At 35.2% G+C, this 22,171-nt stretch overlaps 2 protein-coding genes and 1 long non-coding RNA gene across 13 annotated transcripts; all 3 read right to left on the bottom strand.

Annotated features, from left to right (window-relative positions):
• Positions 1-428: 428 nt before the first annotated feature.
• Positions 429-2,474, bottom strand: LOC18588394 (uncharacterized). 2 transcript variants are annotated; one of them, XM_007012775.3, is made up of 5 exons: positions 2,335-2,474; positions 2,139-2,245; positions 767-845; positions 597-672; positions 429-478 (listed from the first exon to the last, which is right to left on the bottom strand). In XM_007012775.3, the coding sequence occupies exons 1-4, from the start codon at positions 2,335-2,337 to the stop codon at positions 625-627; spliced, it is 237 nt and encodes a 78-aa protein (XP_007012837.1). In that variant the 5' UTR covers positions 2,338-2,474; the 3' UTR covers positions 429-478; positions 597-624. The 2 variants fall into 2 exon arrangements, with proteins under 2 accessions (XP_007012837.1, XP_017983246.1); XM_018127757.2 differs by having other exon boundaries at positions 429-672.
• Positions 2,475-5,211: 2,737 nt separating this feature from the next.
• Positions 5,212-5,741, bottom strand: LOC148760641 (uncharacterized). Its single transcript, XR_016028168.1, has 2 exons — positions 5,691-5,741; positions 5,212-5,611 (listed from the first exon to the last, which is right to left on the bottom strand). It is a non-coding gene; the product is annotated as an uncharacterized LOC148760641 (long non-coding RNA).
• Positions 5,742-11,983: 6,242 nt separating this feature from the next.
• Positions 11,984-20,612, bottom strand: LOC18588393 (Protein kinase superfamily protein). 10 transcript variants are annotated; one of them, XM_088809822.1, is made up of 21 exons: positions 19,946-20,612; positions 18,925-19,038; positions 18,536-18,850; positions 18,395-18,451; positions 18,243-18,299; positions 18,005-18,145; positions 17,774-17,908; positions 17,577-17,684; positions 17,380-17,487; positions 17,180-17,257; positions 17,008-17,091; positions 16,718-16,846; positions 16,412-16,627; positions 16,246-16,317; positions 16,046-16,138; positions 15,841-15,948; positions 15,351-15,722; positions 14,967-15,263; positions 14,294-14,683; positions 13,940-14,183; positions 11,984-13,374 (listed from the first exon to the last, which is right to left on the bottom strand). In XM_088809822.1, the coding sequence occupies exons 1-21, from the start codon at positions 20,037-20,039 to the stop codon at positions 12,684-12,686; spliced, it is 3,903 nt and encodes a 1,300-aa protein (XP_088665948.1). In that variant the 5' UTR covers positions 20,040-20,612; the 3' UTR covers positions 11,984-12,683. The 10 variants fall into 10 exon arrangements, with proteins under 10 accessions (XP_088665948.1, XP_088665949.1, XP_088665951.1 ...); XM_088809823.1 differs by having other exon boundaries at positions 17,774-17,914; positions 18,536-18,844; positions 19,946-20,611; XM_088809825.1 differs by having other exon boundaries at positions 17,774-17,914; positions 18,536-18,799; positions 19,946-20,611.
• Positions 20,613-22,171: the final 1,559 nt, after the last annotated feature.

Genomic DNA, 22,171 nt, shown 5'->3' with positions numbered 1-22,171 from the left:
GGAATCCGAAGACAGATTTCTACCAATGGAAGAACAACCGAAACTCTGGCGATTGCTGCGGATTAGTATTTGAGCTTGATAGAGAATTCTAATCAATTCATGTTTGGCCTATCATCTGACTCAATTCATTCAAATGAGAAACCTCAAATTCTGATTCACTCCTTGAAAATGATCTTGTTTGAAAACTAGGAATCCAAGAGCAATTTACCAAGGGAACAGAAAGCATCAACGCATTTCAACCACCTACACATTTTACGATTGTTCCTTCACACTGGTCTTTTTGTTTTCTTGCTTCTTGTTAAGATTCACACTTGATTGAACCATTTTGGCAGCTATCGTTTTATAAGTGATACCACGAAGCAAAAATCCAAAGAACTAAACATTAGAAGCGGGTTTTCCACCCTCAGATACTTCATAAACTTGAATACTTCATGCTGAACTGTGTGCAACTGAAATAATTTGATATAACCAGGGGTCCCTACATTCGAGCATGTATTAAGAATATCAAAATCTTATCAAAGAAAGCTATCATCGTCTGATAAATAACAAAAATGTCTATAAGTAACAATGCCAAAGCCATTCTCGCTCAACAAAACCTTTTAAACTGGTTGAACAATGTTGAAATCAGACATAAACACCAGCTGAAAGTAGCAAAAACAACGACCCAAAGCCCTGCAAGGATATCAATAATCAAGCATCAGCAATGCAGTAACTACACGAATTATGAATGAGAAAATCCAGTCAAAACAGATACAAGAAGCTATACCAGGAAAACAGACGCCACCCCCCCAGTGGTGAGCTCCTTGGCAAGGCTGCGGTTTCGCTTAGAAGAAGTTGCTTCATAGCTGCATATTTTGGAAAAAAGAAAATTTTCATAAAACTTTTCAACTGTGATCTTAGGCCTATAAAGATTGCATCAAACAGGATCTTGTTTTGGGCGATGCTAAATGGTAAAGCAATCAGAATCTATGCATGAGATTCTAACTTAACTTTTACAAACATCAGCAGCAGTATAAGCAAAGTTAAAGACTTCTCAGGAAAAACAATCAAGTGAAAAGAAGTTTGAATAATTGAAAGGTAGTATTGTTAGAGTATAGTGAAAAGAGACCTCTAAGTTCTAACTACAAGATCCAACTGATTTGAAATTCTTTACTCTCTAGTGAAAAAGAAGTTTGAGTAGATTCAAAGCTAGCATCAGTACAGTTAAATAAAAAGAGACCTCTACGTTCTAAATATGAGATCCAATGGACACAAAGAAATTCATTATTCTCAAGTGAAACCAAGTGCGAGTAGATTTAAAGGTAGCATCAATACAGTTCAATGCAAAGAGATCTCTAACTGTAAGATCCAACTGATATGAAACTCCTTAGAGTCAGAATGTTCCCATCCTCCAAAACCAGAAAAACAATGTGCTAAAGATAGCAAAAATAGCAGAATATAATGCATGAAGACATATTTACAATAACAAACTAGATGAGCTCAGATACAATTTGACAAATGCCCAAAGTTGATCTATCACTTCTGACAACCTGCTCCTTGCCTTTGGCTTTGGAATTAACAGATAAAAGTTAAAACTTTAAAACACCACAACCAAATCAGAAAAACCAGATACTCTTTAATACAGAATCACAAGAGCTTTTAAAACCCAAAAGGACTCAAACCAGACATGGAATGCCACGATTCCGACTGAAAACTCTATAAGAAAAAGGTCAACAGAAGTGAATTGCAGTATCGTACCCACCAAAAAAACAAAGGGGAATCATCAACAATTCACACTTGTATTCTATTCTCACTTAAAATAACAGAATGAACTGTAGCCTGCAAATTGACTACTTAAAAAACGTTATTTCAAAACGACTCATCAAATCTATGAAAGGTACATTATAAACTAAGAAAATTAAGTTCCAATGCCGCTAATGTATGCCTATTAATATAACCAATCATCAATTTAGAAATTATATAAAAAATCAGGCTGTGTCAGATCTAGTTATACAAATTTCAAGCATATAAGGGAAAACTAAAAGCGGAAAATTGGCTCCTAAATCGAATCTAATAAGAAGAACAAAAAGGGAAAAATGAAATTTATTCTAGCCAAAAAGGGAGACAAGTTGGGGATGAGATAAGATCAAGGTAGTTACATGAAGAAGGAAGCGGTGAGGACAAGACCAATGGCGAGCATAAAGACGGCTAGGGTTGGGTACCACGCATCTGGCACTGGACTCGTTATCGCTTTTGCAGGAGGAGCCTGAGACAAAATCATTAAGCAAATTATCACAAAAACCAGAAAAAAATAGAACCCTAGAAATGCTTCGAATTCAATTGAGAAAGATTTACCATCGATCTTTGTCTCTTCGCTTCGGATTTTGGATGTTAATCGAAGAGAGTGGAAATAACGCGCGACTGGCGGTATGTTGGCAAGAGGTTTTGAGTTTTATGAGACCATTGAGCCTTGACTCTGGAGTCTTGGCTTGTATTGGAACTTACGATTCAGTACACCGTGGTGTATGAAAAATATGTGTTCTCGGGTCTGGGCGTGTTTGGGACTGTCGATGATGTGTACCGATATTTAACCGCGAGGAAGTCAAGGCTGTGTTTGTCTTTGCATCCCTCGAATAAGTTTCTTCTCTCTTTTACGATCTCCCGTTTGCTTGGATTTCACTTGGTACGATTAAGAAATATTTTTAAGATTTAGATATTGTAGATACTAGATTTTGGTTAATACTGTTACTCTAAAAAATTACTTTACAATATAATATTATACAGAGAACAACCAGAACAAGTGAAGTATTACTTCACGCAGAATAAGTAAAATAAGTGAAGTGCTACTTCACGTAAAATAAGTAGAACAAGTGAAGCGCTATTTCACGCAGAACAACTAGAACAAGTGAAGTGCTACTTAAGGCAAAATAATTAGAATAAATAGAGCACTACTCCATATGGAACAATTAATGCAAGTAAAACAACTATTTCGAATAGAATAACCACTTCACTTGGATGACAGTGAAAGCAACTCGGAATAAGTAGCAGGGTTCATGGGTTACTTTCAATTTGGGATGTTCCAGAAAGTTTGGCTTGGTGGCTCAGATATGGAGGTAATTAAGAGGTCTTCCTCTTAACCATTTCCTAAAGTACAAGTGTTTCACCCTCTTACCTTATTCTCGTATACTTATTCATGTACAGCTTATTCTCTTGTACCTATTCTCGTACAGCTTCTTCTCTTGTACCTATTCTTGTACACCTCTTTTCTATTACCTTTACTTGATAACAAGTCTTACTACATCCAATTACAGTAACAGTTACTTACATTAATATTCTTCATAATAATGTCATTCATTAGGCGCATTAAAGCCTATTCTTATGTAACCGTCACTTTTAGCATTATATATAGAGCCTCACAATTCATTTGAAATGACTCTTCTCTCCCCCTCCAAGCTAACACGTTCTCAACTTGAGAGCTTCTCTCTCTAATTATCTTGTACTCTCTAAGTCTCTTTAAGTCTCTTCTTATTGTCTTCCACCTGCCACAGCACTTAGTACTTTAGGAACTGCTTCAATCTTCCTCTCTGTCGCCTCTGGCACATCATTTTACTTGTTTGCAACGCTTCCTCTCCCTATCACAAGAACCCCCTTTACATTTTGGTGACTCCACTAGGGAGGAGTGATTGCATTAAGTAAAAGCTTACTAGAAAAACTTTGCATTATTGGAAGAAATAGACAGTTCCTTTAGTAACCAAGATGCATCTATTCCAACCTATATTCAAAAGCTGATGAAAATGATTGAGGCTTCTTAAGAGAGAATGCAAATGTTAGAAGACAACAATAGGCGGATGTTGGAGACCATATCTCAATTTGTATCCTTCACTTCCACCATTTTTCAAGCTCAATCTGTACACTTTAATGAGAGTGCACCTGATAAAGTCATTCCTCTAGTTACAAACACTAAGGGGAATGAAGGAAATGGAGAAACTACAATTAATGTGGATGTTTAGGGAAGAGTTCTTTTTCTTTACTCAAGAGAAAGTTAATCTCTTTGATTTGGGAACAGAATATCAAAAGTCCAGAGAAGACCTCATGGAATACATCTAACACTTTAGAGAAAGGGTGTTGGATATACAAGAGTCTTATGATGAGAAGGAGTTGGTGACGATTTACATTCAAAAAAAATGTTTGACGAGTGTAGGCTACACTAGCAGAATTTACCTCTTCCAACTTTTGCTACCTTAATGGAAATGACAAGAAGAACCAATAATATGGTTCTCAAACAAAAGAGAGCTACTTGCTTTGATAGAAAAAATACTCCAAGAGTGAATGCAATTTAAGGAAGAGGTAGAGAAAGAAGAGATCCTTTTCAGAAGGGAATATTCCATAAGAAAATGCAAGCAAAATAGTTATTGATTGAGAACAACACTGTCCAGAACAACTCGCTTTCTGCTCATGTATGATATTTCTATGACTTTAACTCTTCATCGCTTTATGAATTATAATTTGACATTAAAAAAAAAATTCATATTCAGCCACTAGCTTTATCGTTTATATTTTGGCTGTAATTATATTATACTATTGGTCGCAAGTTTTATCGCTTATTCTTTGACCATAGTTCATCATTCTTACTTCAGCCGCAAGCTTTACCGCTCATATTTTGGCTGCAATGATATTCTTCTTTTAGTCGCAAGCTTTATCGCTTATTCTTTGACCATAATTTATTATTCACATTCCAGCCACTAGCTTTATCGCTCATAATTTGGCTGTAATGATGTTATGCTATTGGCCGCAAGCTTTATTGCTCATTTCTTGACCCTAGCTTATTACTCACAAATTGGCCGCAGCTATTACGCTTATTTATTTTAAGGGTTGAATTAATCTCCTTCATATCAAGTTAGAGTTAATCTCCTTGATGTAAAGTTGAGAGTTCCCTTTTGGCCATACACAATAATATGAAATGTGAACACATACACAACAAGCGTATAGTATTATTATTATTGCAAAAGAAAAAAAAATATGATATATCAATAGCGAAGTACTAGCTCAAATGAGCTTTCAAAAAGAGCAAAGGAAAAGCAAAAGACTAGTCAATTACATACTCCATAGAGAAGAGTTATTATTGGCAAATACATTTAATTGTTCTTGTACTTCAGCTTCAAGTTTTTTCAGTAAAGTTATCTTCGCTGCAATGTCTTCTAACTCATTCTCCAAGGAAGACTTGTTGAGAAAAATCTTGGCTTTAGATCTACAATCACTGAGGCACTCAAGCTTGAATCCAAAGTTACAAGCATCATCGAAATCCTGTAACATTTGTTGCAATTCCTCTGGTGAAGTACTCATTAGTGGAGCATGGGAAATGGCTAAAGCTCTACCCAACACTTCCATCATAAACAAATGATGTCTACGTTTTTTACAAAGGAGTATGTGCTACTTGAATGCCAGAAGCACTACTTGCATCTCTGTGTTCTAGCACTAGGGAGGAAGAAGCATGAGGAGTCATTGGAATAGCTCTAACATCGTCAGTATCAACTCTAACATCATGAATAACCTCAACATTTGGAGTAGCCTCAGGAACAACTTCAACAGCAGGAATAGTCTCAATGTCAGGAACAACCTCATCTCGAATAACCTGAGGAGTAAGAATAATCTTAACTTCAAAAAAAAAATGGAACAACATCAATCGGAATAACATAGTGATGTGTTTATACCTTGTTCATGGTAGAGCTTTGAACATGATTTGGAAATAGAACATCCAAATCAAGGAAATCATCAAAAGGGGCTAGCTCACCCTCATTTTCAGCTTTATCAACATCAACTGATTCATCATCAGATTCATCACTACGTTCAGAGTCACATGATTATTCCTCAGTCTCAACTTTAAAAGTCTCTTCCTCTTCAATCGAGTTAAATTCTACTCTCGCAGTTGTTTCTTTTTACAAAAAAAAAAAGTATGATGAGAAAATGAATTTAAAAAAAAAAGTAAAAAAAAAAAGAAGCAAAGGATGAGCTTACTTTTCGATGCACATGTTTTGTTTGATGAGTAAGAGCGCGATGAGCATCATCTTCTTCTTCATTTACATTTCTTTTCTTTTTGAGAGAAATCAAGCGTAAGGATACATCGGAGTTACTTATAGGAGGAGTGTAGAGACAAGCTCTGGGATTAGTCAAAAGGCATAATAAAATATCTCCATTCTTCAACACACTCCATCCAATAAGCAAACCATCCAGAAGTGTGAGTACCAACTCTATCAAAAGCTGGGACAGTACAACTCTTAAGTTTATCTAAACGGAGTTGAAGTCTTGCCATGAGGAATGAAGAAACGCAAGAAGAAAAACTGATAGTTGAAGAAGAGTCAGGCGGAGCTGGTTGATCAAACCTAAATTGGCGTGCCACTCTTAAAAGGAGAATATATCTCAACAGAAAGAATATTTCTATCTCCACCTGAACTGGAACTCTCAATCATATATGGCAATTGGGAACTGTGAACCCATAAATAAAAGTTAATACCTAGTGAACTCATTCTTCCAGACTGTAGAGGGTGGCGATCATAATAAATTCCTGGATCACCGAATCCATTTGTGGCCTGCACATAAGGTTTGGGATTGAATTCTTTTGTCACATCCATCACTTCAAGAACATTACCTCTCGAGAGTCGATCATGCCATGCCCAAGCTCTGTAGTTATTCTTGGATAAAAGGTTATTCACAGAAAAAGATGCAAAAGGATATGCATTAGGCACAGGAGCGCAAGTACCAAACCTTTCCCATAGGCACATTTGAATGAAGGAAACATCCACATAAGTCAAAACCTTGTAACGCCTAGCTGATTCAACAGTTTGAGTTGGTACAAGTCTAATTTCTTATATAATGAGCCTAAATACAGTGGAGCAAGAGGAAAACGTATTCCCTTAATAATTTTTATTGCTAAAGGAACAACTAGTGAAGAGATACCATCATTTGGATACCTTGGGAGTACATGTCGTGCCAACCAAAAAATTGTTAAAGCTACTAGCTCATACTTATGGTCTGGGTACTCAGGAGAACCGATCTTAATACCTTTAGCATTGAACTTTTTATAAAAAAAACTCCTATCCAATTAGAGAATCGTGCAATCTTCGAAGTTTTACTCAAACTCTTAAGTCAATCGAAGAAAAAGTCTCAAGTACATACCTTTTCTTCAAAAAGCTTAATAGAGTGAAAATCATCATTTCCTATACAAGGAAGTTTCAAGAGAACACATACATCTTCCAAAGTGAAGGTAAATTCCCCCCAATGCGGTAATCATAGTATGAAAAAACGTGCTCCACCTCGCAAGAATAGTACGGCACACATCTATCCTTTTTTCTTTACGAATATTGAGCTTGGAAGTGATACGTATAGCATCAAGTATCCCAGCAAAAGAAAGAAGTTTAACATAAGAAGGATTCTTCAACACCTTAGTTACCCATTCATCCCAACCATGAACAAATTGAGAATTAGAGCCTAACTTAGTAGCAAAAAGGGGAAACTCACCACGTTCAAACCTGAACTTCAGAATAGATTGTCCTGAAATACCACTTCTTCTATGAGGAGGTGCTTCTGAGCATAAACAATTCCAATCATATCCAACGGGTTCGGAGGGATGTTCGTCAACTTGTCTGGCACGAACCTCTTCCCAAAAACGATCTCCTTCTCTTTCTCTAATAATGTCATCTTCCCAATTTTCAGGAATAGGAGGAACTTCACCACTCTTTCTTACTCTAATTTTTTTTGAGAGCAACTAATTTGGAATCACCATTCTTCCTTTTATGTGCAGTGGTTTTTTTTCTTGTTGCAACCTTTCCAGGCTCACCATAATTGATCTTCGGAGGGACACGCGTCCTAGGCATAAAGGATGATGGAAAAAGCTGCCGACAAACATGATCATGAAAAAAGAGATAAGTATACATACATAATAATTTTTTTATTTTACTTATTGATTATGCATAAAAAAAATTCACAATCACAAAGTAAAATAATAAAACTTATCAAAATTATAGATTTTGATATTATTATTTTTATATATGTAATATAAATAAATATATATAATAAATAAGTAAAACTTAAAAAAAATTTACAACTTTAAATAATAATAATAATAACAAATAGATAAAACTAATATATATATATATATAACATTTTAAAAATATATATAATAATTAAAGAAATCGCGACGCTCGTTACAAGCTTCTTTGAAAAGAGCTCGTAGCAAATGCAGCGAGCTTTACTTAAAAATGCTCGCGGCACATGCCATGAGCTCCACTTAAAAATGCCGCGAGCTCCACTAAAAAATGTGCCACGAGCTTCACTTAAAAAGCTTTTACTTTAAAAAGCAAGAGAAAGGCAAAATACAAGTCAAAGTCATAATACAAGCCCAAGTAAAAAAATAAAAAAAAAAAAAAAACCCAAAGTGAAAGAACTGCACCAAAACATAATACAAGTCAAAATCAAATTATATTAAAAAAAAATAGAAAGACATTCCGTTCAATTTTGTTAGCTTTTTTGCAAAACAAAAGACAAGGCTAAAAGTCAAATTATATTAAAAAAAAGGAAGACATTAAGCTTTTGCCAACTTTTTATGCATTTACTAGTTTGTTTCTTTATTTTGGTATTTCTCCCTCTACCTGACATACCGTTCACTTTATTCCTTTTCTTGCTTTCTTTATTCTAATATTTCTCTTTTATATTAAACACTATATGCCAAAATAAAACAATAAATTATACTAAAAAATAAATAAATCAAGAAGCCTATTACTCTAATTTGTAAAAAAAAAAAAAAACAAACAGAAACCACACCTACCTTACAACGGACCAGAGTAATAAAGGATCGAAACAAAGTCAGGGTAACATAAATATTCTTGCTTTGTGATTTTCTTTTATAATCAAAATATCTCATGCATGAAATTTTTTTTCTCTTTCCTCATATTTCAATTTAAAAAAAAAATTTATACAGGGGGCAACAAGTAAGAGAAATTCAACTAATTGAAAACAAAAATAAAATTAAAAAAAAGTAATTAAAATAAAAAATTATTTATGTACTTGAATATATATCTATAATTCTTTCAATAAAAAAAAAATTCAGCTCATGCATGAAAAAAAAATTTCTTGTTTCATATTTTAACTTGAAAATATATAACAAAAAAATTTCATGCAGGGGACAACAAGTAAGAGAAATTCAACTAGAAAAATTCAACTGATTGAAAACAAAATTAAAAAAAAATTAAAAGAAGAAGAAAAATTTACTTACTTGAAAAGATTCGCAAAAGAATCGACTTTATTCTAAAATTTGTTTTGCTTTACTTTGAATATGAATGAAGAAAATTGTTCATAGTAAGTTGATATTTATAAGCCACGTAGAATCAAGGTTTTTATGAAAAAGATATTAAATATTATTGCATAATCAATAAAATATTACAAATAGAATCAAAATTTTTTATGAAAAAGATATTAAATATTATTGCATAATCAATAAAATATTACAAAAGATATTGAAATTAAAAAAAAATGCAATCAAATATTACGAAAGACATTAAATATTATTGCATAATCAATCAAATATTACAAAAAGATATTGACATTACAAAAAAAAAATAGTATTACACCTTACACAAGATAGTAACATGTTACTACCTAAAGTATTACTGGTTAAGGTGTTACTGTCTAAAACAATACTGCCCAAAGTATTACTGCTCAAAATGATACAGTATAATACGTTATAGTACAAAAAAAAATTTACTTTAAATTAATACATAAGAATTATTTTTAACAATAAATTCTTATGTAGGAGGCAAAATGTAGATACTAGATTTTGGTTAATACTGTTACTCTAAAAAATTACGTTACAATATAATGTTGTACAGAGAACAACCAGAACAAGTGAAGTGCTACTTCACGTAGAATAAGTAAAACAAGTGAAGTGCTACTTCACGTAGAATAAGTAGAACAAGTGAAGCGCTACTTCACGTAGAACAACTAGAACAAGTGAAGTGCTACTTAAGGCAGAATAACTAGAATAAATAGAACACTACACCATATGGAACAATTAATGCAAGTAAAACAACTACTTCGAATAGAATAACCACTTCACTTGGATGACAGTGAAAGCAACTCAGAATAAGTGACAGGGTTTATAGGTTACTTTCATTTTGAGATGTTCCAGAGAGTTTGGCTTGGTGGCTCAGATATGGAGGTAATTAAGAGGTCTTCATCTTAACCTTTTCCTGAAGTACAAGTGTTTCACCCTCTTACCTTATTTTCGTATACTTATTCATGTACAGCTTATTCTCTTATACCTATTCTCGTACACCTTCTTCTCTTGTACCTATTCTTGTACACCTATTTTCTATTACCTTTACTTGATAACAAGTCTTACTACATCCAATTACAGTAACGGTTACTTACATTAATGTTCTTCATAATAATGTCATTCGTTAGGTGCCTTAAAGCCTATTCTTATGTAACCGTCACTTTTAGCACTATATATAGAGCCTCACAATTCATTTGGAAGGACTCTTCTCTCCCCCTCCAAGCTAACACATTCTCAACTTGAGAGCTTCTCTCTCTAATTATCTTGTACTCTCTAAGTCTCTTCTTATTATCTTTCACCTGTCACAGCACTTATGGTACGTTTGGTTGGCGGAATAGATAGGAATGGAATAGAATAGTTATTATGTGGGAATAGAATGAGGTGGGAATAGAATAGAATAGTTATTACTTAGTTTGGTATGACAAAGGGAATAGAACATGAATAATTATTATGACTTATTATAGTGTTTGGTTAGTAACAATAATTTTGGAATAAGAAAGGAATAGAAAATAAAAAGATAAAAACACCCTTTATTATTTATGTGACATTTTATTTTTATTAGATTTTTTAAATATTAATAATCTAGAATTTAATTAAAATATTAATAATAAATTATTTAAATATTAACATTTATTTAATTTAAATATTATTATGAAAAATTTTTATTTTATTTTATTTTTAAAATATTAATAATTGATAATTTATTTAAAATATTAATAATTGATAATTTCAATATTAATATTTATTTATTTTTTAAAATATTAATATTTTATTTAATTTAAATATTATGATGATCAATTATTTTATTTTATTTTATTTTTGAAAATTAATAATTGATTATTTATTTAAAATATTAATAATAGATAATTTAAATATTAATATTTTATTTAATTTAAATTTTATTATGATTAATTTTTTATTTTATTTTTTAAATATTAATAATTGGTAATTTATTTAAATATTAATAATTGATGATTTAATTATTAATATTATTTATCTAATTTAAATGATATTATGTTTATTTATTTTTAATTTATTTTGTTTTTAAATAGAAATAATTTATAATTTATTTTATTAATAATTGATAATTTAAATATTAATATTTTATTTATAATTTAATATTAATATTTTTTAAAAAATTGGAATCAAGTGAGAGAAAGAGGAGAGAGAGAAAAATAATATTTTATACTAATAAAGTTGTAAATTTTCAAACTTGTAAGGGGTATTTTTGTCTTTATTAATTTTTAAATTTATTCTTCAACCATGGAATAGCTAATACCATGGGAGAGGGTGGTATTAGCTATTCCTTGGTTTTGAAGGATTTTGAAGAATAGCCATTCCATAGGAATGGCTATTCCTTGGATCATTTTTCAACCAAACAAAGGAATAAAAATTCCTTGGGAATAAAGGGGGAATGGCTTAGCCATTCCCTCAACCAAACATGCTATTAGTACTTTAGGAACTGCTTCAATCTTCCTCTCTGCCGCCTCTGACATATCCTTTTACTTGTTTGCAACGCTTCCTCTCCCTATCACAAGAACCTCTTTTACAGATATATGTTAAAAGTTTCTTTGATATATCACAAGGACTTGTTTGGTTGGATTATATATATAGTCTTACAAAAATTAATGTCTAAAATTAGAAGAATCCAATCAAAAGAGAGCTCAAAATCCAGAATAGTGGCAAGTCTGCTTCATTCATGAATCATAGAGCTAAAGTAGGCCTCATCCTATTAAGTCTTTGTACCCCTCAAATGTACATGCTTATGCCATATAGTCCTATAAACCTACGTTTGCAAAACAGAAGATATAAATTTCTTTAGAATTCTACAGATTTGACATTAAGAAACAGATGCATTTCATGATACAAAGAAAAAAAAAAAGGTTCTATACATTTGAGTGACATGGGAATTCACAGAACAAAAAGGTGTTGGGTGGGGGGCGCTCTTGGGGAGTACAAAGAGTACTCCTCTTTCCTTTCATGAAGAGAGGATCAAGATGAATTCAGAATAATTCTGAGCCTCAAAATGGAAATTTTGCCCCATCTTATTATGAATACTCAACCGCAACAATGCAATTCGGGGTGTAGATCAAGAAAGCCTTCCATCATAAAAGGCAAAAGAACAATTCATTTTATGCTTATAGTGCAGCTGCATGTTGACAGCTCTTCCAGTTGCCAATCCGACGCTTATTCAGGTTGATACAAACTCGCTGTAACAACCATCAGAAGTTCCGAATTAAGAATCTTGCTGCACAATTTTGCTTTCTTTGGAGTTTCCTTGTTTTTTTCCAGGTTTCGAATGGGGGAGAGAGGAAATGCTGTCTGTACCAAAAAAATTGAAGGACAAGCTGATGTACATGCATGGAAGAAGGATATTTCAATGTGACCCTGGCCAGAACCTCATCATAACACCATGTTCACTGATGCTGCCCCTAGACAATCTTTGCACTTTTTGCCAGAAACGACTGCCCCTTGCTGTTCTCAGGGGACCTGAGCTACAGTGCCTCCGAAATGACCCAGATGATTGCCTTCCAAATCTTGCTGATGAACTAAACAAATCTGACACCGATAGTCCTCTCTCAGTATCAAGACCAGTGTCATAGTTAGGAATCAAATAATGGCTTTGCAAGGGATCAGCCAATTGTCCTGAGCCAGTACTAACCCTAGCATCCAGATCAATGGACAAATCATCCTGACTAGAACATCTTGAACCTACTTCTTTTGCCTCATCGCATTCGTTACATACTAGTTTTAAAGCCTGAACAACCTCACCCATAAAAGGTCGGTGTGATACCTCAGGTTGAACACACATTGAAGCTATTGCTGCTACTTTGGCCACACTATCAAAAGGAACATCAGAACTTAGCGATGGATCTATAATTGTTTCTAACCCTTCTTTGGTTGTGAGAAGAGGACGAGCCCATGCAACTAGATTCTCCTGACCTGGTGGCTGTGTCATATCTACTGGTTTTCTCCCCGTCAGAAGCTCAAGAAGGACTACACCATAGCTGTAAACATCACTCTTCACAAGTAGATGGCCAGTCATTGCATACTCAGGAGCCACATACCTGGCCAATGATTCATCAGGAGTAAATGTCAAAATTACAGATAGCACTGACAAAATAACAATACAAGAACTAAAAGATTTCTTCTTTTTTTATTTTTTTGGATCAAAAGAACTGAAAGATTTGTAGAGAGAAGCAAGTAAGTTACATAACACAACACCAATTGATCATGAGAAAGATAATACAGTCTTGACCTCCAGTAATTGGAAAGTATTTCCTTGTTTTATGTTTGCTGTAACCTTTTAAATGGCTAAAGAAATAAGGATTTTCAAGTTAGAATCATCAAACAAAACCTGCTACATAAATCAATTTCCAAATTGCTTTCTTTGTTAAATGAAATATCCTCAAACAATATACATCTCCTTAGGGTAATAATGAGTTGCTTCCATTTCTTCTAGAGAAAAGCTACTTTCTGCTAGCATGTATAAATCAAGGTATAACATCAACATCCATATCAAGTGTAGACTCTATGTTCTGATGGTCATGCCTAACACACATAACGGGCCAGGTTGGCACACACAATGACAAGGATATGCCAAAACTAAATCCAACAAAGGAGGTTTCATACCCAAAAGTTCCCATGACACGTGTTGATATGTGCCTGCCTTCCTCGTCCATGGCAGTTCGAGCCAAACCAAAGTCAGACACTTTTGGTGTGAAATCATGCTCCAACAAGATGTTGCTTGACTTAAAATCCCGGTGGATGACACGTGGGCTTGAATCTTCATGGAGATAAGCCAGCCCACGAGCAGCACCAAGGGCTATCTTTATCCGGGCATCCCAGTCAAGTGGTGCAGAATCCTTGTCAACTCCTGAAAAACAACACAGTAGAGGCAAATATAACCATTTTTTATGGATTTGATCACTCGGAATGCTGAATATTTTACCCAGGAATAAACCACAGAAATTACAGCTTAACTACCATGCAAGTGAGATTCAACACTGCCATTTGGAATGAGTTCATAAACCAAGCAACGGTTGCGCTCCTCTGTGCATATACCAATCAACTTCACCAAGTTTCTGTGGTGAAGACGGCTAAGCATCTCCACCTCAGCCAAGAATTCCCTGCCACCTTGCTGATCATCTCTCTTCAGAACTTTGACTGCCACTTTAGTTCCATCTTCAAGAACACCACTATAAACACGACCAAATCCACCTTCCCCAAGTATTCTTGAAGCATCAAAATTGTTAGTGGCTTTTTCTATATCACTTGTACTGAAGGTCTTTGCAGATCCTGTATAAGCTACAATGCTAGAGCCAAATGACAGTGATGTGGAACTTAGACCGCTTCCAACCATTGACCCAGCAGAACCTGAAAATTTCAACATTTTTTTCCACTTTAATTGGGGTAAAAATAAGAAAAGTTTTGTATGGATGCAGTTTTCTGCCTATAAATACAGTCTTAAGTTAGGTGAAATGTTGCCACTGAACTGATTACAGACAAATGCAACTCAAGAGATGTCAGAAGCAATGTGAAAATGGATATTATTATTCATAAGAAGTTTGAGGTATCGGATGATATGCTTGTTGTTTCCTACAGTAAATTGATGGATTAAGAAAACTGAAAGGCCAGAATATATTAAGCTAAATATAACCTGATGGTTTGGCAAGAGATGTTTGCGGAGGCTGTGTAGTTGCTGCTTGTTGACTAGCATGATTTGTACGTCTGAAAAGCAAAACCCATGCAATGGCAGAGCATAACACCATAGCCACCAAAGCAGACAGAACAATTATAGCAATCACGCCACCACTAGGCACATTTTTATGCCGCTTTCCATGCACATCAACACCAAGGGGCTTTATAGCCCTTGCATTGTTGTCATTACCAGAATATGGTCCAGCATCCATTATATCAATGTCGGAAGGTGGCAAAGGTGGAGAAGGAGGCAAACCTAGAAATCCACTATTACTGCATATTTCCAAGAAGATATATGCCAAAAGAGAAAAAAGGAAAAGCCAAAAAAGGAGCTTGAACATACCAAGATAGCGCACATATAATACTTCATAATCCCCAAAAAATGAAGTTTTTATAGCAACTTGTTTATGCCAAAATCTCTGATAAGTTAAAAAGGCAGTGGTGTTATCAAATTTTTCACCAAGCGGTACCAAGTCTATAAGGACAACTGTCTTCTCGGGTTGCTCACTAGCAGCATTAGCTCCAATAATGCGAACTTGACTTTGTTTCATAAAAACTCCAGCAGCAATTTCTGTTGCCAGCTCAGAAACCAAAGGGAAGAAAGTATAGAGAGCAACACTCAGGCGTAATCCAACTTGCATTGGCAAGACACAGCCACAAGGAGATCCAGGAGGTGTATTTGTATAAGGTTCTGTGCAAATAGTTGTTGAACAATCTACATATATAAGGAACAACATATTACACATTAGTACAACAGAACATACTTGGAGATGAAAATTAGAGCAGACATACCAGAAAACGTAAAATGTAAAGCACAGAATCTAGTCTTTAACCTTCATTAGGAGGTGGAGGTGGAAATGACATAACTGGTGGCGGAGGTGGCACCTTGGGACTCCTCAATGGAGACACAGAAGGAGAAACTTTTGGGGGGCTAAGTGGCACTTTGGAAAAGATCATGAATAAGTAAGCAGAGAATAAAGAAAATGAAGATATATCACAAACACATACTTAGCATATTAAGTAACATTTTATTCTTACTTTTGGTCTGCCTAGATGCAGTCATTGGAGATGGTGAAGGAACAGGAGAAACAGTGCCTACTGACGAAGGAACAGCAGAATGGGATGGGGAAACTGAATAAACAGCGATGTAGGAAGGTGTTAGAAATCAAATGACAATTTAAAATCACTTCTCAGACTCTGTTCTGAAAGCATCAATTTAACATTTGCTATTTTGATACCAGAATGAAGAGGTGCAGGAGCATAGTGTCTGCGCCTTCTTCCAGGAAGAAATGCTGGAGAGATAACTGGACCTATATAATTATTGAAATGAAACATTAACGAAATGTGATATGCCCATATAATTTTAGTATGGTTGAGACAAGTCTTTGGCACAAGATATTACACCTTGCTGTTTCAGAGGAGGAGGTGAAATCAGGTATGATGATGCAGGAGCAGGACTGGTTCTTCCATTTCTTTTATGTTGATGCTTATGAAACGAGATTGAAGGTGACAATGCAGGAGGGTTATACCCTTTATTTGAAGGAGCGAGAGATGAAACAGGAGAATTACCAGGGTGCCTCACAGCTTTGGGTGCCAAAGGAGATTTAGCTGAGGAAGAACCTGCAAATAAGAGCTTCAGCAACTCAACGGCGTTGTTAGTAATAATCAAATTAACAATTAGCTTGATATTTGCAGATTCACAATATACACCATTTTCTGGGGTATGGCTCAAAGGTGGCATTGGCTTGTGTATCTCATTCCTAGGTGACGCAACTGGTATTCCATCATTTTTCCAGTTAATGCTCGAGGGTGGAGTTGAAACAGGAGAGATATCAGGATCTGCATTGCAAGCAATCAAAAATACCAAGGAGATTAGAATAAATCTCTCAAGACCAATCAAATCCAATAATGATTAAAAAGTGAGAAGAACATATAGACACGGAAAATTAGTCATCTGTTCAACTTCCAAAATAAAATTGATATAATCTCCTAAGTAGAACCTGGTAACTGAGATGGAGTTCCTTCTGGCACATTTGGGTGGATGGTTGGTGAAATGTGGGGTGATTCTTCTGGTGGTGATACAACTGGCACCGCATTATATAACAAAATAAGCAACTCTTAACAGTCTGTTTGATTGAAATTTCATAGAAAACACAAAGTAACTAGGCCTACCTGGTAAAATGGACGGTGGCATGATTGAGTGGACAGGTGGTGTGGTCCTTTCTAATTTCCTTGGGGGAGATGCAACTGCTATTGTGTTTCGTGTAGGGATGGCATGGTAAAGGGCAAGTAGAATGAGAAAAGGTAGAAAAGTTCCAATAGAGCATCCCCTCAAGATCTAAAAATGACATATCAAGCCAAGAATTATGTACCTGGAGCAGTGGGCTCTGGAATTGGAACACTTGGTGCTAAAGCAGGCCCCCTTGGGTGAATGGCTGTTTGATTTCGTGGTGAATTTCCCGAAGGTGTTGCGACTGGAACTACAAAAAACAGTAAAAGCAGCAATATTATAACCAAACCTGGTGTTAAATCTATCCACTAATTACACATCAAACTACAAATTATGTACCTGGAGCAGTGGGCTCTGGAATAGGAACACTTGGTGCTAAAGCAGGCCCTCTTGGGTGAATGGCTGTTTGATTTCGTGGTAAATTTCCCGAAGGTGTTGCAACTGGAACTACAAAATACAGTAAAAGCAGCAATATTATAACCAAAACTGGTGTTAAATCTATCCACTAATTACACATCAAACTACAAATTATGTACCTGGAGCAATTGGCTCCATAACAGGTTCTGTCTTATTTGATGAATTTCCTTGATTGGCACTTGGGGGCAAGGCATGTGGCTTACTGAAGTGAATGGCTGGGGAATTTTGTGGTGGATTCCTCAATGGTGGTGCAACTGGAGCTACAGAATAGAGCAAAAGCAGCAGTATTAGAACCAAACTTGTTTTTAAATTTATCCAGAAAAAGACACTTCAAACTGCTGATTATATACCTGGAGCAGTTGGCTCCAAAACAGGTGCCCTATTACTTGATGAATTTCTTTGATTAGAAATTGGGGGGAAAGCACTTCGCCTACTGGATTGAGTGGGTGGGGAATTTTGTGGTGGATTCCTCAATGGCGGTGCAAATGGAGCTACAGATTATAATAAAGCAAGCTATATTAGAACCAGACTCAATCTGTAATCTACTCAGTTATTTAATTTATGTCTTTTGCAGAGCATCTTGCTTACTTTGATGGACAACTGGTGAATTTTCTGGAGAATTCTGTGTTGGTGTTATTGATGGAACTGCAAGTTAGAAGAAGTGCACCCTTTAATAAGAACCATACTCAACTCTAAATTTACCCAGTTATTAGATGCATTTCTTTGATTAGCAAGCATACATGGGTGGATAGCTGGTGAATTCTGAGGCAAATTCCTTGAGGGTGATGCAACTGGAGCTGCATATTGAAGCCAAAAAGCAGGATTAGAACCAGTGTCAATTTACATTAACTTGAGGAAAGCAAATCAATTTAGTCATGTGCCTGGAGCATCTGGCACTGAGGGAGGAGACTTCATAATTGGTTCCTTTTTCTGCAGAGCAGTTGGTGACTTTGATGGTGTGTGTACTTGAACAAGCATAGGTGGAGGAGCTGTATCAAATGGTGGCAACACCGCAGGAGTACTTGGTGCCAAGGATGGTACACCTTCTTCAACGGTAACTGGAGGCGGAGCTGTATTATATGGTGGCAATTCCATTGAATTACTCGGGGAAAAGGAACGTGCATGCCCTTCAGTCGTTTCAGGCACTGAGGCAGACATAAGAGGTGGTAATGCAGGAGGAGAATGCAAATCTGAACCTGGATTGTCAAGCCGGAAATTTGACTAAAAATCTCAAGAACAGGAACAATTGATAATGGAAAATGGAAGTTACCATTTGGCTGAGAGAGTGTGTTTGGTGCATCGCTTCTTTGTTCAACAGCACTAGGGATTCCTTCTGCAGGAGGAAACATAAAAAACTTTGCTGGAGACGGGGATGCATTGTGCCCTAAAACAAGACAAAAGAAGAAATATTCTGCATAAATTTAAAGAAGGCATACAACTTACACCCATTTGTCATTTATATTATTGATAAGTATGTTAGAAATTTACAATTCTCTTAGGTAAACACCAAATTGAAACTTATCGGGGCAATATTTTGTTTTTACTTATTACAGAATCATGACTGAGAAGCCTACTTCGTGAGATCAGATAAGTTATGATCCATGATCTATAAAAATGATAAGGTCAAAAGAACGTTTAATTTCACCAAACAATGGCTCAAAGATACCCCACACCATCAGCATTCAAAGTTCATTGTCTTTCTCAGAAAAATATATCTAACAAATAAAGGCCTTTTTTGAGATACAGGAATAGAGGTCAAACTCTTTTCCAGAAACATACCTTAACTGTATGAAAGGATGTGTAAGGCATCCATGGAATACCATTACTTGGTAATTATGCTATTAAAATGCATTTCTCAGATAAAACCTCCACAAAAAATCATTCTTTAGTTGCACCCAAAGCTTAGCCTGAGTGGAGATGTACAATGCTTCAAGCCTCTGGCTAGGCAAACTGTGATTTTTTTCTATGACAAGATAGTATATACGGATCCATGAAGGTGCTGGATCCAAATTCATTGGATCTAAACTCTATAAGTTAATGTTACCCTAAAGAGCAGTTTTTCAGTAAAATTTTGAGAACATAATTGAGCACACAAGTTGACAAGCAAAAACTTCCCGGCATTACCAGTCACAGAAACAACATTTGCAAGGTTAAATGTGATCAAAAGATTGTTCACTTAAACGAAATTAAGTGAAGTCCCTGAACACACGTAAAATTCAATAACTTTGAGCAACTGGTATAATCAAATCACATACTTCTAATAAGAGAGCTGGAAAGATATAGAATTGTACCTGAAGATTCCTGAACAATTAAAGGAAAGCCAATGATGCAGAGTCTGGCAAGCTGGAGAATCAGTGGCATCAACATCCCCATCCCATAAAGCATCAAATCTCACAAAATCTCTAAACAAGCTCCCTCAATGATGATGATGAAGAAAATTAAGAACCAGAAAAAGTAATAAAAAAATGGAACTAAGTGATATTAAGAGATAGACAGGTTACTTGAAGCAAGAAGGAAAGGGCAGTTAGATTAACAAAGACCCCCACAAACAGTGTAAAACAAGCAAGGATTAGTTTTTTTAGGCTGTAGATGGGACAACCCAGAATTGGGTTTGGTAAAAAGAAGCAAAGCAATCTTTTTTTCCTCAAAACCAAAGTTCTCAACTTCACAAAGTTCTGATCTTTCCATGTTTGACAGAACCGTTTTTGCTAACATAAGTTGTTGAACACAAAAAAAAACTGACACATAAAAAAAACAATAAATTGAATGAAACAAGAAACAGAGACACCTCACAGAGTCACAGTGCTAAGTAACGGACGGACGCTTTTTTAAGAGAGAAGAAAAAAATATATGCATCAAAAAGAAAAGATTTGGACAGTTTGGTGGATGAGTGCCTGTGAGAGAGAGAAGAAAGAAACTTAAATTAATTGTAATGTTATTTTAGTGGGCGAAGTTAGACTTAAAGTGGTGTTTTAATGGGGTTTGAACCAACTTTTTTTACTTTGGTGTTGGAATTCATAAGGATTTGTTTAATGGGTTTGGCTTTGCTTAACTCCTAACTCATTTTTCTTGCTGATTTTCAGTTGATCTTGTTGGCCAGTAAGAGATAGTGACTCCAGTGAAAGTGAGACTTAGCATGTGGCCAATTTCTATTTTGACACATCAACCAATTTCTTAATTTCTCGATGATCTTAGAAAAAGATTTATCCTTTCGTTTAAGACAAAAGTTAAGGTCCCACCAAGAAATAAGCGTTAGAATATTCTGATTTGTGGTCTTGCTCAACTCATACAAATACAACTCTCTTGTGGAACAGTGTTTGTGTCCATATGTTTTATGTATTCAGCTTACAGTTTATGTTAGTTGCTGCTCATTAAGGACCTTTCAGAGCTTCAAACAAATCTAAAAGGCTATAATTTTGTTAGATAAGATAATGGACCCACCAAAAGGAAAGAAGAAAAAATTGTCAACTGCATGGCGTTTTCATGCCTAGCAATTTGGTCTAAGTCCATAACTCTAACTGAATTAAGCCATCTTTGAAATATGGATCAGAAAATTTTCCATTTTCTTGATTCCTTTGTGGATCTTATTCCTTTAAAGTTGATGATAGTAGTATTGGATTTTTTAATACACCGACAGCTCTTAATCGTCATAACAAAGTTTAGGTGGCAATTAAGACAATAGATTCCAAAGTCTAAAACAGGTCTTACTCTTACCCTTTTCTCCATACTGGAAAACGCTGCTAATGCTAGGAAAATATATTATAAAAGAAGTTTAATCCAATGGATTCACATTTAGCTTATTAAGCCCTTAATTTTTCCGTAGAAACAAAAAGTTAAATCACTCTTTATAGAAAGACAGAGAATGGATTGACAAGATGGAGCCCACTAAGCTAGTTTCCAAAACCTTAGTGCAGAACCTACAGAGTTAATGGCCAGTGGGTCTCAACATTGTCCCACAGCAGGGACCAGGCCACCACCATAGCCACCCTCCATGGGTGAAGAGAGGAGGGGTTTGCTTGGAACGTAGCCAAGGAAGCCACTTTTCACAGCATAGCAATAACTATGATTGCTGGAGGATGATGATGATGTGGGAGGGGGGGTGAAAGAAAGACTATGGCGCATGTGACTGGAAAGGGGACCCGACAGGCTGAGTCCTTTGAATTGAGCACGTCTTGATTGTCATTCATCTTTTGTTTGATGACGATGGGGGCTCAAAAGTTTTTATTAATTTCACTGCTGAAAAGGGTGTTTAAAGGTAAATAATAATAGCAAAATAACATTAAACAATAAGTATATAATAATAAAGTAGAAAGCTAGAAGCGAATAAGCCTTGCATGTGTGATAGTTGTCGTCTAGGATATGTTCTTTCCGGTTGTCTATTACTAGAAAGTATGTTCGTATTCGATTTGTTTTTTCTTTTGTTTGATGTTTGTATGTGATTTATTCCCCATTTTTTTTTTGCAGAAGAACTCTTTATATTCCCAAGGGTTATAATTGCATTTTACCGTAAGATGATC

The sequence above is a fragment of the Theobroma cacao genome, chromosome 9 (assembly GCF_053813885.1).
Source record: "Theobroma cacao isolate CCN51 chromosome 9, ASM5381388v1, whole genome shotgun sequence".
Taxonomy (NCBI): Eukaryota; Viridiplantae; Streptophyta; class Magnoliopsida; order Malvales; family Malvaceae; genus Theobroma; species Theobroma cacao.
The sequence above is the reverse complement of the archived record's forward strand: the minus strand, read 5'-3'. Positions and strand labels throughout refer to the sequence as shown.

Coding starts and splice junctions, on each gene's coding strand:
- LOC18588393 (XM_088809821.1), bottom strand. CDS start 20,039: ATGCTTTATGGGATGGGGATGTTGATGCCACTGATTCTCCAGCTTGCC. Junction 19,039..19,945: donor AATTGTTCAGGAATCTTCAG/GTACAATTCTAT, acceptor GTCTTGTTTTAG/GGCACAATGCATCCCCGTCT. Junction 18,146..18,242: donor TTCACCAGTTGTCCATCAAA/GTAAGCAAGATG, acceptor TATAATCTGTAG/CTCCATTTGCACCGCCATTG.
- LOC18588394 (XM_018127757.2), bottom strand. Junction 846..2,138: donor CTCACCGCTTCCTTCTTCAT/GTAACTACCTTG, acceptor CAAAATATGCAG/CTATGAAGCAACTTCTTCTA. Junction 673..766: donor GGGTGGCGTCTGTTTTCCTG/GTATAGCTTCTT, acceptor ATATCCTTGCAG/GGCTTTGGGTCGTTGTTTTT.